The sequence below is a fragment of the Bos grunniens genome, chromosome 6 (assembly GCF_055505025.1).
Source record: "Bos grunniens cultivar Pamir isolate PY7600 chromosome 6, Bosgru_T2T1.0, whole genome shotgun sequence".
In the NCBI taxonomy this organism is placed as follows: Eukaryota; Metazoa; Chordata; class Mammalia; order Artiodactyla; family Bovidae; genus Bos; species Bos grunniens.
Genome location: NC_141170.1, coordinates 98707325 through 98725952, shown reverse-complemented (window position 1 = coordinate 98725952; position 18628 = coordinate 98707325). Strand labels below are relative to the sequence as shown.

The window sequence follows — 18628 nt, the reverse complement described above, 5'->3', positions numbered from 1 at the left end:
CAACTTCTAACACAGTGCAGTAGTGGTCAAGTAACATAATCAGGCTTAAATTCTGTTATACTTTAACCAACTTCTCTAATTTTTTAGTAGGAATTTAAGGCATAGGCAGACATATGATGCAGACTTTTTACATTTTTTGTAGGAAAAAAATAAAACATTCTCATGCAGGAGATAAGTGAAAAAATAAAAGATGACAACATTAAAAAAATGTTTTCTTTGTTGTTTTTTATATTGCAGAATGTGTTTAACATGGTTGTGGAAGTACCTCGGTGGACAAATGCTAAAATGGAGGTATGAAATATCCTATTAGCATCAAATGGAATAATTAATAATGATATAAAATTTTGTTTCAAGTTGTTTGTCATAGTATTTTGAATTTGGGATGGTTGACAAGTTTCTTTATAATGGACAATGGAAAATATTCTTGCAAACTTACTTTGAATCTATTTTCAAAAAAGAAAATATTATTCCAAGCTGAATTTACACTTTAAAGAGAATATATTCTTTTTTGCCTCTCTATTTTGTTATACACATATTTATTTAATTTTCCTTGACTCCTGTGTCTTTGAAAATAGCAAATACTTTTAAGGTTTTCTTAAATAGGTTCTGAGATGTATTTTGTTCATAGACACAATTGCAGCATATTTGGGACTGACAATTTTGATTCCTAAGGACTTAATTCTCCGAGGAGTTAAAGTGTTTTTCTGGCCAACTCTTGATTTCTGAGTACTTTCTAAGAGCATCTAGTATTCCCCTGGTTAGTTTTTACAATTAATCATTTTTTCTTGATTTTTCTTGATAGGTGTGAACCTATCAAGAACTTCCTTTTTGCTTTTCAGAATTTTATTGTTTCATCATCAGTTAAGTAAGGTCCCTATTTCTGAGTGAAATTTAATTTATGGTACTTTGTTTCGTTATCTAAGTTTTCTGCAATTGGATGTGAAGGTAGGTATTATTTTACATGTTTAAGTTAAGATAGTTTTATCAGTATATGTTTTGCAGATTCTATATTTGGAGAATTATTTCTCTAAATATAAAATAGTAGGTTTTTTGGTTAATATTTTAATAGGAAAAAGTAATTAGATTCTTCTTTTGCTCATCTTGCTTTTGGTACAATGTTTTATTGTTCTTGGCTACTCTCTACCTCACTTGGGTGTAGGATCAAGAACCTATGAGATCTTACCTAATTTAAGCAGTGTTTATTCATTCAAACATGGCTTCAGTTATTTTTTGTTTACTTTTGTAGGATAGTTTTTTTTTTTTTTTTTGGCATGGCAATTTGAATATGTTTGATTGAAAGGTAACTTTGAAATGAAATCACTTAGTGAAAAATCTTTATTATAAGATTGATGGTAGAAAACCCAAGTAGTAACAAAAAGCAACTTGATTAATCCTTAGCTTCTTGCCATTTCAATAATATTTATTATTTGTGTTAAAAATAATGAGTTCATAAGTAATAGAGTGCCAAAATATATTATCTGACGTTTCCTTTCCAGTTTAATACAAAACAGTAAATTAGAAATAACAACCAGCTTAACTTATTTTTAAAGTTATCTTTGATCAATAAGTTGGAATACGAATATTTAGTCTGATAATGGCAGATTTAAAAATCCTGTTTGAATATAGGATTAACCATTTTATGTCCCACACCCCTTTTCTCCCACAACCTGCTTAGATTGCCACGAAGGAACCACTGAATCCCATTAAACAAGATGTAAAGGATGGCAAGCTTCGCTATGTGGCAAATATCTTTCCTCACAAGGGTTATATATGGAATTATGGTGCCCTCCCTCAGGTAACATTTTTGTTATAATGGTAAAACTTCTCTGTCTTCTGAAAAAATTGCCTTGTAAATCCTGTGAACTACTTGAATTTAAATTGAGGACATGTCAGTGAGAGATTTGTAAATTTAAAATTTTTTTAATGTGGAATTTTATTGTATCAATAAATTTTTTTTCAAACTGTATATATGTCTGTACTCAGATTCTCAGAGTTAGGTATTTAGAATACTCACATTTGGCATTTTGAACACATTTCTGTTTCTGAGCTTGGCTATTAAGAGTCAGTGGAAAATATTTTATCTCCTTTATCTGCAGTCATTTTTTTGGATATGACAAGTTATACTTGTATATACATTCATACATGACAGCATGAATTTTATTTTTTAAACTTTAACAGATGAACCTATTAAATTGTTACCTCTTTCAGAACTCATTGTGAATTGAATAAGGCAACTTAATTATATACTGTTAAGAATTTATGACTTTTCAGTAGGAAGCAATGAAAACAATGGCTAAGTGATGGTAAAGCAGCTTTCCGATTAGAGAGTAACACTTGCTATTTGCTTTTCTTCCTTTTTTCTCCTTTTTTGTTTTTTTTCTTATGTTTCCTCATTCCTAGGAAGTGGTAACTCCTTCCAGATAATTTAGTGAGTAACACTCAGAATATGCAGAATCAGAAGTCTAGGTTTGGAGACATAAAGAAGCATCTGCCTTTATGTTTATAAAAACCTTTAGAGCATCTGTCTATCTGGATATTTTTATATTTTAATTTTGTTTATTAATTTTAATATTTTGTGTGAAATTCCAAGATTCTATTTGGGAAATATCTGAGAAAAGGGGTTCTTGTTTTATCTAACTCAAAAAAAAAAAAAAAAAAACCAGCTGCCCATGTAGAATAAACAGTTGCAGGAAAAGAAAAAAGAAAATTGTTTTCTAAAGAGTCAGACTGCCTTTGATGGCAGTTAGACCACCCACATGGATACATTCTTGGTTAAAACAGGCGCTTCTAAAATGGTGTGCTAAGAATGAGGATGTTTGTTGAAACTAAGACCACAGGATTTCTGACTTCCCAGGTGCCTAAGTAGACATTCTGTTTGACCTGGCAGTGAAAGGGTGAGAACCTTTTTGTTAAGCTTAGGGGATACTGTCTGCAGAAGATGGAGAGATGAGGAGAGGGCCTAACAAGCCACTGAATTAAAGGAAGACAAAAATAGACCTTTGAAAAGTAGAGTAGTTGTTATTTAATTGATCAGTCGTGTCCAACTCTTTGCGACCCCACAGACTGTAGCCCTCCAGGCTCCTCTGTCCTTGGGATTCCCCAGGAAAGAATACTGGAGTGGATTGCCATTTCCTTCTTCAGGGGAAAAGTAGAGTAAGCAGAGGATAAACTAAAGTTCATCTGTTTATTTCATTAAACATTTATTAAGGATTTATGTGCTAGACTGTATTTAGGTGTTGGGTAGACACAGAAAAATGAGATATAAATATAAGATTAGTGCAGCATAAGTGATAAGAATGTTGATTTTAGAGCCAGCTTGCCACCTACTAGTAATGTGACTTGGGCAAGTTCTTTTGTTTTTCTGGACCTCATTTTCTTCATCTGTAACAGAGAGATGATAAGATACTGCATGTGGTCCTGTTGAGGTTAAATGAGTTATTGTATGTTCATGTTAGAATAATGCCTAATGGACAGTGATCACATTGTTGTTACCACTGGTACTTTTACTATTATCTGGTTGTTTTTTTTTTTTTTTAAAGCATTTATAGTCTCCTGGAGGTGGGATGATCAACAACTAAATTAGTGGCTACAGTGGAGCATAATAGATTCTAATTAACTCATCTTTTGTAGTTTATCTATTTAAAGTTATGACGTATTTTTGTATTCCTCTGGATGTGTTTGAATGTTCAAGGTGCTCTTCCATGCTATTATATTAGTCTGTGAGGTGCAATAGTTCTTCAGCTAGAGCAGAAATTAGACTCTTAATCTTGGTTCTTAATGTCCCCTGCATTCACCACTGCCTACTGAAATTTCATACTCCACCTAGTATCCAAAAATACCATTTTTGTCCATATGAGAACCTTTTAATGCCTTCCTATTGCTGAAAGGATAAAATGAAACATTCCTAACATAGCTGCTCAACCCTTTCATGGTCTGGCCCTACTTAGCCAGCCTTACTCTGCAGCCTGTTTCCTCCTCACTTCCCTCCCACCACAGCAGCATCTTCAGTGTCTCAAGTTTCCCTTGTCATTTTCACACCAGCTCTTCCTTCACAGAGCTGTTCATTTCTTCAGGACCCATTTTTTGAGTAACTGATGTTTGCCAGACAATGTTCTAAGTACTGGAGGTAGAGCAGCGATATCAGTGACAAAAATTCGTATGGAACTTTTATTCTAAGAGACAGACAAAAAAAAAAAGTAAGAACGTATAGTATGTCAGATGGTGGTAAGTGTGTTGGAGAATAATCAAATAGGAAATGGGTCTAGGGTGTGTGGGAATTGTTGCAGTTGGGAGGAAGACCTCAGCGTGGAGCTATTTTCTAACAGGAGACCAGGAGAAAGTGAGATGGTGGCATCTTAGAAAGTGAGTGCCATCCCAGGCCATTTAGAGGAACTCATCAAGAAACATGAGGTATAAAAGTCTAGAGGTGGAAGGAGGGCTCGTGTGTCTCAGAAAGGAGGCCACTGTGGATAGGATGGAAGTGAGGAAGAGGAAATAGACCTGTATTCTCTCTGCCATTTTTAACCAGAGATCTTTACTCTCTTTTTAAACCTAAACTGATGGTGGTGGTGGTGGTGGTGGTGTGTGTGTGAGAGAGTCCTCAGCAGAAAAATAGATTGCACAGAAGTTAACACCAAGCAAAAATAACTACATTGATTCATGTTTATATAAAGTTGAAATTAAGCCAGTTGTTTATGGACAAGGTAATGTACCCAACTGTCTGAGCAGTGAAGAACTCACCTGCCAATGCAGGAGATGCGAGTTTGATCCCTGGGTGGCAAAGAGCCCCTGGAGAAGGAAATGGAAACCCACTGTAGTATTCTTTCTGAAATTTCATGGAAATTTCATGGACAGAGGAGCCTGGTAGGCTGTCACAAAAGAGTCATACACAACTTAGTGACTAAATAACAACAAATGTACCCAGTATTTTTTTTGCATCCTTGTCAACATTAAGACAGAGTGAGCCTGTTAAATTGAAAGCCAGCCCCTGGCGCATTTATGTTTTTGATCTCATGTCCAGCTTCTCCTTCTGCTCCTCCTCCTGCTCCTAACCCCAACACTGACCTCCTCATGATTCCTCTGAGGCTCTAGGCGTACTCCTGCCTCAAGCTTTCACACTCACTGTGTCCCCGGCTCTGGATATATTTTCCCAATGTACACAACGCCCTCCTTCCTTCAGTGTTTGCTCATCAGTTGCCTCCTTCATGATGTCTGCCTCTAACATCCTTTACTGTTTTAACCCTGTGTACTCCCATCGTTCTTCCATACTTTTTTTTTTCCCCTTTTCCATTACACTGTCAACTTCTGACACGCTATATAATTTGTGGTGGTTTAGTCGCTAAGTCATGTCCGACTCTTGAGACCTCACGGACTGTATGTAACCTGCCAGGCTCCTCTGTCCATGGGATTCTCCAGGCAAGAATACTGGAGTGGGTTGCCATTTCCTTCTCCAATATATAATTTAGTTTTTAAGTTTATTGTAAATGTGTTCTAGTTAGAATGTAGTCTCATGAGGGCAGGGATTCTGTTTGTTTTGTTTGCTGTTGTCTTTCAACTGCCCTGGTTAGCGTCTGGCACCGAGTTAGGTGATCAGTAAATATTTGGGGGATAAGTGAATCCATGAATGCATGGTGTGTATTGCATATGGTTCGTAGGCATGTGTGGGTTTTGCTGTTCTCTTGTGATACATCTTGTAACAGTGGGGAATTTGTTCAGAGCAGTTACCAAGCCAACCATGCTTGGAAGAACACTGAAGCAGCAGAATACTGTTTAAGCAGAAGCCTCTCCATGTAGTCGTCAGTGCGCTCTTGTTGTTGCAAACCTTCATCTGCCTAGACTGTGTAACCCTACTGATAACTTCTCCTGCACTGGCGATGATGACTTCCTCAAAGTTTGAGTTTGGACTGGGCAAAATCATCTTTGTTTGTCTTCCCCTAATTGTTCATATTTCCCACATATTATTCAAGTGTTGTAACTTTCTGTGTAAATATTTAGAAGACTCATCTAAATAATGTCAAAGGACTAGAATCACTAAATTCAAAATTTCTTCAGTCTTACTGGTATATCATTGTGTTATTATTTGAACTTCATTATAATTTGGTTCCTTGACCCCAAGTTGCATTTAGTACTACTTCTTAACTTTATAACCTGGAACCAGTGACTAAATGTAACCAGGCCTATTTGTTCATCTGTGTCACCCTGCCATCTACCCCACAAGGCTATTGTGGAATTCGAATGAGATGACCAAAAACAAGGTTAAGCCCTCAATGAGTGTTTGGTGGTATTATCTCAGTGATGACACTGTTGCCACTGATATTAGCTGCTACTAGTGAAATAGCTTTTGCTCCAAATTGAAGCTGGTGAAGTACCAGTAGAAGTTGAGCAGATCTTACTTGACTTGGAGATAGGAGTTCTGCTTGATCAGGAAGTAGTACTCAAGAAGTCTGTATACTCAGTTCTGTACCATTCAGTGATATTTTGGCAAGACTTAAGGACCAGAGCATGGTGATTACTGATGTATTGGTTAATATTTATAAGATTATAAAGTAATGATCTCAGGTACCTGCATGAGGATGAGTAGATTTGTTTTAGGTTAGATCAGTAATCTGTGTATATTGAGTTTTTTTTCATAGCTTTATAGCTATGCTTTGTATTAGTTTAACATTATTTGTATTCCTGAGAGATTTTTAAACTTCTTTAAAGCTTTTCATGAATCTATGCTAAAATTTTTCTGTGTACATAATATGTATACATATATACTACTACTGGGTATATATCTATAAGTCAGATTGCTAAGTTCTGAATTTATTTTACTAGATATTCCCAAATGGTTTACAAAAGAAGTTGTAACAATATGCACTCCTACCAGTAGTAGCGTTTCAGGCTTCTTACATAATTATGAGTATTTAATGTTATCAGATTTTTTAAGTTTTTGAAATAGTGACTCATTTTGGTTTTAATTTGTATTTCTCTGATCAGATTGGTTATCTTTTCATATATTTATAAGTCATTCATGTTTCCTCTAAGAATTACCTGTTCCTGACTTTGACCCATTTTGTATTGTTTTGCTTTCTCATACTTAGTTGTAGAAGTTATTTCTAAAGTCTGGATGCTCGCCCTTGTCAGTTTTGTGAAACAAATATTAAGAATAGGGATTTCATCTTCTGGATATTTCTTTGCTAGCTTGACTGCTTTTCAAGTTGTTTCTCTGCCTAGTTTTAAGCCTAGACACTTAAAACTCCACTAGAGAGTGTGATTAAAGTTTTAAATTTGTCAAGATTTCTTCTGGTGATTGCTTGAAATTATACTGTATTTTCAAGTTAAGTTAGAAATCGTTTAGTATGACTCTCTTTTTGTAGTAAAAAACCAAGCCCTGAAGATACAGAGCACTGAATGCGGAACTAGAAATAGAAAGAACCAATATGGTATTTTTTCTGGTGAGGGAGATCATGAAGAACTGGCCCTAAAATTGACAGTGTTGTTATAGGTTAAGAATTTTGCCTGTATGTATTTATTTCCTCAATAGAAAGAACTAAATTGATAGGTAAAAAATGTAATTGGAGTTTCTGAAGAGAATGAAGACAGTTTTTGTGTCAATACGAAGAAGGACTTTTGTAGAAAAATTAACTCTGAACACAGTGGGTTAAGTTATTTCATTAATTTGTGAGCTTCCTGGTTACTGGTAGTATTTATGCAGATTATGAAGGACCACTAACAATCATAGAATTCAGAGATAGGATGTATCTAGCAACTGTCTTATTGAAGACCTTCTTTTTATAGGTGAGGATACTGAGGTTGGAATGTTTTGGCCTAGGTAGTTTGTGGCTAAAATAGGACTAGAATCTAGGTATTGTCCTTCAGGCTAGAGTGACTTCTAGCTTATCACATTTGCTCCCTTCTGAGAATGAGAAGATACCCATTGCTCCTTACCTTGGACGAGGGGTGAGAAGATACCCCTCGTCCAAGGTAAGGAGCAATGGCTGCGCTTTGCTGGAGCAGCCTTGAAGAGATACCCCATGCCCAAGGTAAGAGAAACCTAAGTAAGACGGTAGGTGTTGCAAGAGGGCATCAGAGGGCAAACACAAATGAAACCATACTCACAGAAGACTAGTCAATCTAATCACACTAGGACCACAGCCTTGTCTAACTCAATGAAACTAAGCCATGCCCCTGGGGCAACCCAAGATGGGTGGATCATGGTGGAGAGATCTGACAGAATGTGGTCCACTGGAGAAGGGAATGGCAAACCACTTCAGTATTCTTGCCTTGAGAACCCCATGAACAGTATGAAAAGGCAAAATGATAGGATACTGAAAGAGAAACTCCCCAGGTCAGTAGGTGCCCAATATGCTACTGGAGATCAGTGGAGAAATAACTCCAGAAAGAATGAAGGGATGGAGCCAAAGCAAAAACAATACCCAGTTGTGGATGTGAACTGGTGATAGAAGCAAGGTCCGATGCTGTAAAGAGCAATATTGCATAGGAACCTGGAATGTCAGGTCCATGAATCAAGGCAAATTGGAAGTGGTCAAACAAGAGATGGCAAGAGTGAATGTTGACATTCTAGGAATCAGCGAACTGAAATGGACTGGAATGGATGAATTTAACTCAGATGACCATTATATCTACTACTGTGGGCAGGAATCCCTCAGAAGAAATGGAGTGGCCATCATGGTCAACAAAAGAGTCCGAAATGCAGTACAATCTCAAAAACGACAGAATGATCTCTGTTCGTTTCCAAGGCAAACCATTCAATATCACAGTAATCCAAGTCTATGCCCCAACCAGTAATGCTGAAGAAGCTGAAGTTGAACGGTTCTATGAAGACCTACAAGACCTTTTAGAACTAACACCCAGAAAAGATGTCCTTTTCATTATAGGGGACTGGAATGCAAAAGTAGGAAGTCAAGAAACACCTGGAGTAACAAGCAAATTTGGTCTTGGAATACGGAATGAAGCAGGGCAAAGACTAATAGAGTTTTGCCAAGAAAATGCACTGGTCATAACAAACACCCTCTTCCAACAACACAAGAGAAGACTATACATGGACATCACCAGATGGTCAACACTGAAATCAGATTGATTATATTCTTTGCAGCCAAAGATGGAGAAGCTCTATACAGTCAGCAAAAACAAGACCAGGAGCTGACTGTGGCTCAGACCATGAACTCCTTATTGCCAAATTCAGACTGAAATTGAAGAAAGTAGGGAAAACCACTAGACCATTCAGGTATGACCTAAATCAAATCCCTTATGATTATATAGTGGAAGTGAGAAATAGATTTAAGGGCCTAGATCTGATAGATAGAGTGCCTGATGAACTATGGAATGAGGTTCCTGACATTGTACAGGAGACAGGGATCAAGACCATTCCCATAGAAAAGAAATGCAAAAAATCAATATGGCTGTCTGGGGAGGCCTTACAAATAGCTGTGAAAAGAAGAGAAGTGAAAAGCAAAGGAGAAAAGGAAAGATATAAACATCTGAATGCAGAGTTCCAAAGAATAGCAAGAAGAGATAAGAAAGCCTTCTTCAGTGATCAATGCAAAGAAATAGAGGAAAACAACAGAATGGGAAAGACTAGGGATCTCTTCAAGAAAATCATAGATACCAAAGAGACATTTCATGCAAAGATGAGTTCGATAAAGGACAGAAATGGTATGGACCTAACAGAAGCAGAAGATATTAAGAAGAGATGGCAAGAATACACAGAAGAACTGTACAAAAAAGATCTTCATGATCCAGATAATCACGATGGTGTGATCACTGACCTAGAGCCAGACATCCTGGAATGTGAAGTCAAGTGGGCCTTAGAAAGCATCACTACGAACAAAGCTAGTGGAGGTGATGGAATTCCAGTTGAGCTATTTCAAATCCTGAAAGATGATGCTGTGAAAGTGCTACACTCAGTATGCCAGCAAATTTGGAAAACTCAGCAGTGGCCACAGGACTGGAAAAGGTCAGTTTTCATTCCAATCCCAAAGAAAGGCAATGCCAAAGGATGCTCAAACTACTGCACAATTGTACTCATCTCAGACGCTAGTAAAGTGATGCTCAAAATTCTCCAAGCCAGGCTTCAGCAATACATGAACGGTGAACTTCCTGATGTTCAAGCTGGTTTTAGAAAAGGCAGAGGAACCAGAGATCAAATGGCCAACATCCGCTGGATCATGGAAAAAGCAAGAGAGTTCCAGAAAAACATCTACTTCTGCTTTATTGACTATGCCAAAGCCTTTGACTGTGTGGATCACAATAAACTGTGGAAAATTCTGAAAGAGATGGGAATACCAGACCACCTGATCTGCCTCTTGAGAAATTTGTATGCAGGTCAGGAAGCAACAGTTAGAACTGGACATGGAACAACAGACTGGTTCCAAATAGGAAAAGGAGTTCGTCAAGGCTGCATATTGTCACCCTGTTTATTTAACTTATATGCAGAGTACATCATGAGAAACGCTGGACTGGAAGAAGCACAAGCTGGAATCAAGATTGCCGGGAGAAATATCAATAACCTCAGATATGCAGATGACACCACCCTTATGGTAGAAAGTGAAGAGGAAGTCAAAAGCCTCTTGATGAAAGTGAAAGTGGAGAGTGAAAAAGTTGGCTTAAAGCTCAACATTCAGAAAACGAAGATCATGGTGTCTGGTCCCATCACTTCATGGGAAATAGATGGGGAAACAGTGGAAACAGTGTCAGACTTTATTTTTTTGGGCTCCAAAATCACTACAGATGGTGACTGCAGCCATGAAATTAAAAGATGCTTACTCCTTGGAAGGAAAGTTATGACCAACCTAGATAGCATATTCAAAAGCAGAGACGTTACTTTGCCAACAAAGGTCCATCTAGTCAAGGCTGTGGTTTTTCCTGTGGTCGTGTATGGATGTGAGAATTGGACTGTGAAGAAGGCTGAGCACTGAAGAATTGATGCTTTTGAACTGTGGTGTTGGAGAAGACTCTTGAGAGTCCGTTGGACTGCAAGGAGATCCAACCAGTCCATTCTGAAGGAGATCAGCCCTGGGATTTCTTTGGAAGGAATGATGCTAAAGCTGAAACTCCAGTACTTTGGCCACCTTATGCGAAGAGTTGACTCATTGGAAAAGACTCTGATGCTGGGAGGGATTGGGGGCAGGAGGAGAAGGGTACGACAGAGGATGAGATGGCTGGATGGCATCACTGACTCGATGGACGTGAGTCTGAGTGAACTCCGGGAGTTGGTGATGGACAGGGAGGCCTGGTGTGCTGCGATTCATGGGGTTGCAAAGAGTCCCACACAACTGAGGGACTGAACTGAACTGAACTGATAGGGTTTAGCTCTAAGTAGCATTCCTTTTTAATTATCTCTGTAAAATTAGAGGAGCCAGGCTTAGATAATCTGAAATTCTAAATAAGATTCTTAAGATGATGTTTTCTGCCTATCTTATAAATATGAGAGGATTCATTTCAGGGAACTTCTACAATTCTATTCAGAATCAGCTAATTATGAGGGTTTAGAGGAAGGATGGTGCATAAGGGATCCTTAAACTTGATAATAAATTTCTGTTATGCTGTTCATTGGAGAAGGCAATGGCACCCCACTCCAGTACTCTTGCATGGAAAATCCCATGGACAGAGGAGCCTGGTGGGCTGCAGTCCATGGGATTGCTAGGAGTCGGACACAACTGAACGACTTCACTTTCACTTTTCACTTTCATGCATTGGAGAAGGAAATGGCAACCCACTCCAGTGTTCTTGCCTGGAGAATCCCAGGGATGGGGGAGCCTGGTGGGCTGCCATCTCTGGGGTCGCACAGAGTCGGACATGACTGAAGCGACTTAGCAGCAGCAGCAGTAGCATGCTGTTCATTTATAAAAATGCCCATGTATATAGTTTGTAGGCAACAAGGTGTAATCTCTTCAGAAAACTAAAGAGTTGACATCTTTTCATGCTTTTGTCAAATTCTTGAGATTTGATGAAAAGGTGGAGGATCTTTTAAATGGAATGAAATGAGACAAAAATGAATTTTTCTTTTCTTTGGTAGATACTCTCTTGTTCTTTAGTTTATGAAGGGAAAACTGGGTTTGTTCTATTAGAAGTCATTTAAAGTATAGGAAGTTTATTTTCAAATCTGTAAAGCAAGACTCAATGCTCTTACCATGTCAAAGAAAGCAAAAATGGAGGCAGCAATTCAGACATTTTGAGAAATAAGGGCACAGACAGCAGGAACATCGGAAGTGAAGCTCCAAATAAAAGTGAGCATGAATTTAGACAATGACTAAACTTTTTTTTTTTTAAACTTATATTTGGCAAAACTAATACAATATTGTAAAGACAATGACTAAACTTGCAAGAAGAGTGTGTTTGGAAATACCACCCACTTTCAGATGTGATTATACAGACAAGTGAGAGACAGATGGGAGGAAATAGTATAAATCTGTTTTAATTATTATGATGCTTAAGAATGTATTGCCATGTTGGCATTGAGCCTATTTAATTTCTGAGAATTTTTTCCTTGGATTATGACTATCTGTAAAACTTCATGATGATGTGGAGAGATTATAGAGAGTATTAACCTATATTCCACCCCTACTTCTGTTTTTTAGACTTGGGAAGATCCCCATCGAAAAGATAAGAGCACAGACTGCTGTGGAGATAATGATCCTATTGATGTTTGTGAAATAGGCTCAAAGGTTTGTTTCATAGAGTGTTGTTCTAACATATGTTCTACTTTAGTCATGCCATAAAATTTCAGTTCTTTTCAGAAGGCACCAGTTCTTCAACTCTTCAAAGTTCTTGCCTGTTTATCCCTCTCATAAGTGAAGTCACTCGGTCATGTCCGACTCTTTGTGACCCCATGGACTGTAGCCTACCAGGCTCCTCAGTCCATGGAATTTTCTAAGCAAGAGTACTGGAGTGGATTGCCATTTCCTTCCCCAGGGTATCTTCCTGACCCAGGGATTGAACCCGGGTCTCCCCCATTGCAGGCAGACACTTTACTGTCTGAGCCACCAGTCCTTTTTTGTATCTTTACTTCCTTCTCTTAAACTGTGTGTTGGTAAACCCTAGCCCATGGCTAGTCAAATCCAGCTTGCCACCAGTTTTTATAAAGAACACAGCTCCGGCCTTTCATGTACATGTTGTCTGCACTGCTTTCGAAGCACCACTGCAGTTGAGGAGGTTGGAAGAGATGCTGCAGTCTCAAGTATTTGCTGTCTGTCCTCTTACAGAATGAGTTTGCTAAGTCCTGCTTCGTCGTCCTTGCCCATTATCCAGGCAGAATGTACAATGCTGATGAGAACTAGCTGGTGCTTTTTTTGTGTGCCTGCTTCCAGGTTACTGGGGACAAGCAAAACTTCCACTCTCATAGGTTACTACTACCTGCAGAATTCTGTGTGTCTTCGCTCACATTCTTTCTCCTGTTTTCTGCTGCCTTTATTGCCAGTATTTATTGTTCTCTGTTAAACTCCTTGTACTTGGTTCTCACTCTCAGCAGAGCATGTTGTCTTTAATTTTGTAGAGCTCCTAGAAACCCGCAGATAAGCATCCCTTTACTCTCCCCTTAGGCTCTCAAACAGATGTGCCTGTAAATACTCCTCCTTCCCTTCCTTCTGTTACTGAGACCAGGACTTCCCCTGGGTTCTCAATCCTGTCCCTTCCTGCCATTTGAATGACACTGTTTTCTTGACTCTTCTCTGTTCTGTATTTACAACTGCCCTTTCTTTATTAAGGGCTTCCCTGATAGCTCAGCTGGTAAAGAATCCGCCTGTAATGTGGGAGACCTGAGTTCAATCCCTGGGTTGGGAAGAGCCCCTGCAGAAGGGAAAGGCTACCCACTCCAGTATTCTGGACTGGAGAATTCCAGGGACTGTATAGTCCATGGGGTCGCAAAGAGTCGGACACAACTGAGTGACTTTCACTTTCACTTTTCTTCATTGACTTCCTTCCATATTCCTTTTCATAAGAAGACCTGTAAAAAGAGCAAACACTCATCTCTATCTCCTCCTTCCCACTTAATCTTCAGTCAGTTTAAAATTGTTTTCATCCCCCCATTATTTCAATGAAACCACTCTTACAAAGATCATCGGTAGCTTTCTTTTAACCAAATCCAACCTGCCCATTTCATATGTTTTGTATGACTTGAATTTACCTTGGAATTTTATGCCTTTAACCTCATCTTCCTTCTTCTATCAGTCTCTTTGCTTGACATCAGTTGTATCAGAGTGACTTGGATATCCTCTAATTCCTCCTTGGTTTCTTTTGTAAGCTGCTTTTCTTCTGCCTGCTCCTTAAGCATTGCTTAGCTTGAGAATTGTGCCATTGTTCAGCTCTTTTTCTCGTGTGAGGACTCCCTTGGTGATCCAGTCCCAACCGTTTGTGGTTTTGCTCTCAAATTACTATCTCCAACTCAGACCCACATTCTCAGCTATCTGCATTTACACTTGACTGTCTCCCAGGCATCTCACACTTGTGTCCCAAACTGAATTCCTTGTTTCCTCCTCTCCATGTTACTCCTCTCAGTGAAGGACACCTGTCTTCCTTCCCTCCTTGCCTCCAGATTCTTGAGACAGAAACTGAGAAATCTTACAGATCATCCTTTGCTTCTCTTCATCTCATTAGTCTTGAGGTACTGACTCTGTGACCTAAATGGCCTTTAAATCTCTTTCTTTTGCATTATCACTGGAGCTAGCTTTGTCTAGTCCTCAATTATATTGCACTTGAATTATTCCTGCCACGGCCCAGTTTCCTTGCTGAGTCTTATTTTCCCCACCATCATTCATAGCAGACTGTTCTCCTGCTGTGTCCTTGTTTAGGCCTTGTCCCCTGCTTTCTGACTTTCTCTCCCGCCGCTCCTTGTTTGCACGCTGCCCTGTAGCTGTACTACCCTTTCAATTCCCGTTAAGGTGTCTGCCCTCACTCAATACAGGCCTTCATACAAACTGTTCCCTCTGCAGAATGGAACACTCTTCTTCCTTCACTTTGTCTTACTTCCCCCTTCTTTTCGCTGCACATCCCCCTGCTCATCCGTTGGATCTCAGCTGTAGTATCACTTCTCGGAAGTCTCCCGTTACCCGCCATAGACTAACATACTAGCTCTTTGGTCTGTGGTTCCGTGGTACTAACTGTCTGTGTTGTTTGCCTCATTGTCTCCTCTCAAATGGCTGTGAGCTCTCGGAAGAGAAGAGCCACCATTGCAGTGTTTAATTCAGTGTCTGGCACAGAGCATGTGCCTAATGAAAGACATGCCAAGTGTGGTCACTGCTTGAGCTGTATTCTTCTAGCTAAGATCAAATCAGTTATCTCTGGAAATTCATATTAGCACTTTCAGGAGTCCAGACTGTTGTTTTAGTAAGTAGTTGCCTCTGCTTCTTTGTTGCTTGTTTATGTGCTGTGATGCTTTGTTATTCTCTTCTTTCCTCTTTCTCCTCTTCTTCCTTATTCTCCTTTCTTTCTCCTGTTTCCTCCTCTTCATCCGCTTCTTAGATTTTCTGTGCCCTCTTTCGCTTTTTCTTCTTCTGTTTTTCCACTTCTTTTTTCCTTCCTTATACTCTTCTGTCCGCCCTCTCCCTCTGTCTTCTCTTCCTTCCCCCTGTCCCTTTCTGCTTTCCTGCAGGAGAGATCTGCATCCAATCTTGATTTCTAGTTTTATACCCAGATAAGGATGGACAGGGACTAGAGTTCATTGGTGTGTGTGTGATTCAATAGTTCCTCTGTCTCTCCAGCAGAAAAATGGCCAGATTGTTTGCTTTAGTTCAGATTAAGCTATAGTTAAGAAATTTTTTTGGACATTTTCTCTCCAGAGGGATAGTAAAGGATATATAAAATGCATAGATTAGAAGGAAGAATATAACTATTTTAACGAGTACCTCCTCTCTTCTATCTTATAATAGATGCTCTGTTATATTACTTTGGTCATTTCCCTGTGTCTTCTTTTGTAATAAGAAGAGTTGCTAAATTAAGTAACATTACCTTGATAGAAAGGTTATATAGTAGAAAACTCTTCTTCTTTTGTTGAAAATTTATTTTATTGAGATGTAGTTGATTTACAGTATTGTGTTAATTTCCTCTTGGAGCAAAGTGATTCAGTTTTATATATATGTGTGTATACACACACACACACACACACACATTCTTTTTCATATTTTTTCCTCTATGGTTTGTCACAGGATATTGAATATAGTTCCCTGTGCTATATAGTGGCACCTTGTTGTTTATTCATTTATAGGATATATAATAATTTGCATCTGTTGATCCCAGAATTCCTCTGCAGGAGACTCGGCTTTGATCCCTGGGTAGGGAAGATCCCCTGGAGGAGGGCATGACAGCCTCCTCTAGTATTCTCGCCTGGAGAATCCTATGGACAGAGAAGACTAGTGGGCTATAGTCAATGGGATTGCAAAGAGCTTGACATAACTGAAGTGACTTAGCACGCATGCACACATAGGAGAAATTGTATGGTATTTGTCTTTCTCTTTCTGACTTAACTTTATTTAGTATGATCATCTCTATGTCCATCCATGTTATTGCAGATGGCATTATTTCATTCTTTTTATGGCTAAGTAATATTCCATTGTATATATGTGCCACATCTTCTTTATCCATTCATCCATCAGTGGGCATTTAGGTTTTCTATGTCTGGCTGTTGTGAATAATGCTGCTATGAATATAGGGGTGCATGTATTTTTTTTTTTAATTATAGTTCTGTCTGGATATATGCCCAGGATTGGGATTGCTGAATTATATGGCAATTCTATTTTCAGTTTTTTGCTAAACCTCCATAGTGGCTGCACCGATTTACATTCCTACCAACAGTGTAGGGGGTTTCCTAGAAAACTGTTACTCTGAAGGTATAATCCTTGGGGCCACTTGGCTTGTATAAGATGCAAGTTGTTAATTTAAATTCCTATGCAGATATTTAGTGAGTGAAAAGATTAAATGAAAATATCTTATTTTCACTGATGTAAAAATTTGACAGTGAACCTATAATTAATGAGATTGGTAACTGAAAATCATGCAAATCTATATACCTGGTAAATTGATTTATTATCTCTAATTTGTTATTGACTAAACAAAGGGATCTAAAAAGACTTGATGTACAGGCTTTTAAATAAACTTGTCAAAGTCATTAAATATCTAAAATAAAATTAAAGGTCTTAAATGTAAGTTATTTTTTTAAAGTGTACATAATTAATCTTGAAAGCATGCCTTTGTGTTTTACATAGAATGCTTGGTACATAATAGGTGTTTAGTTCCTTACCACTGAAAAATATGCTGACTGTTGTTGTTCAGTCACTAAGTTGTGTCTGCCTCTTTGCAAGCCCATTAGATGGCCGCATTCCAGGCTTCCCTGTCCTTCAGTATCTCCTGGAGTTTGCTCAAGTTCATGTCTATTGAGTTGGTGATGCTATCTAACCTTGTCATCCTCTGTGGCCCCCTTCTCCTTTTGCCTTCCATCTTTTCCAACATCAGGGTCTTTCCAGTGAGTCAGCTCTTTGTATCCAGTGGCCAAGGTATTGGAGCTTCAGCTTCAGCATCAGTCCTTCCGATGAATATTCAGGGTTGATTTCCTTTAGAATTGACTGGTTTGATCTCCTTGTAGTCCAATGTATATATTATTATATATAATATATGTAGTATTATATACTATATAATATATAGTATATACCATATGTGTTTATGCATATACATATGCATATAACCAGGGAATATAGAATTGTTGTACCTGGACTCATGATATATGGAAACTGTGAGATAATAAATTTACACTATTTAAGGCTTTAGATTTATAATAATTTGTTACACTGCAGTATATACCTAATACACAGGATAACAGGTTTTAAGCAGTTTTACTTTCCGTGGTTTTTCATATTGATTGGGTCCAGTTGAAGTTTTACCTCATTCTTCATATAAATCCACATAGACGTTTCACTGTGGGTCATTGTCATATTCTGTTGATTGCAGATTCCCAGGAGTTAGCAGTTGACAGGTGTGAGCAGATACGTGTAGAGCCCAGAGAGAACATTAACATCTGTAGAAGACCTCTTAGGAGAAGGCAATGGCACCCCACTCCAGTACTCTTGCCTGGAAAATCCCATGGACGGAGGAGCCTGGTGGGCTGCAGTCCATGGGGTCGCTAAGAGTCGGACACGACTGAGCGACTTCACTTTCACTTTTCACTTTCATGCATTGGAGAAGGAAATGACAACCCACTCCAGTGTTCTTGCCTGGAGAATCCCAGGGATGGGGGAGCCTGGTGGGCTGCCGTCTATGGGGTCGCACAGAGTCGGACACGACTGAAGTGACTTAGCAGCAGCAGCAGAAGAAGACCTCTTATGTTATGGTTCATGTGTCTTTTGTTTCCTTTGTTCTTTTTCTTTACATCAAAGAATATGCGATATGATTTCTACTTTACTGTTGAGAAACCAAGTCCTGAAGTACTTTGTGGCTTGTGTGAAGTAATTGACCTCAATCACCTCTAAGAATGGGGGAGCAATTCACTCCCGCATACTTGTGACTTAAAAATCCTATCTTTTGAAAGATTTTTGTATAATGGCTAGAACAGTCTATGATAACCCTAGTCTAGTTCTGTGTAAAATTTTGAGGCATACCTGTATTCTTGTTGCAGAATGTAAATTCATTTTGAAACAAGGTC

At 38.6% G+C, this 18628-nt stretch overlaps 1 protein-coding gene across 6 annotated transcripts in view; it reads left to right on the top strand.

The window, feature by feature from the left end:
* PPA2 (inorganic pyrophosphatase 2) overlaps positions 1–18628 on the top strand; it is a 98168-nt gene that overhangs the window by 26814 nt on the left and 52726 nt on the right. For 4 of the 6 annotated variants that reach the window (XR_015165784.1, XR_015165783.1, XM_086406901.1 and 1 more), the window contains 3 exons: positions 238–291; positions 1676–1795; positions 12582–12668. Coding sequence is in view for 4 of the 6 variants with exons in the window: in XM_086406901.1 (XP_086263027.1) it covers positions 238–291; positions 1676–1795; positions 12582–12668 (261 nt within the window). In the remaining 2 variants the exon portion in view is untranslated. The remainder of the gene's footprint in view (positions 1–237; positions 292–1675; positions 1796–12581; positions 12669–18628) is intronic. The other 2 variants (XM_086406903.1, XM_086406902.1) reach the window with 1 other exon arrangement.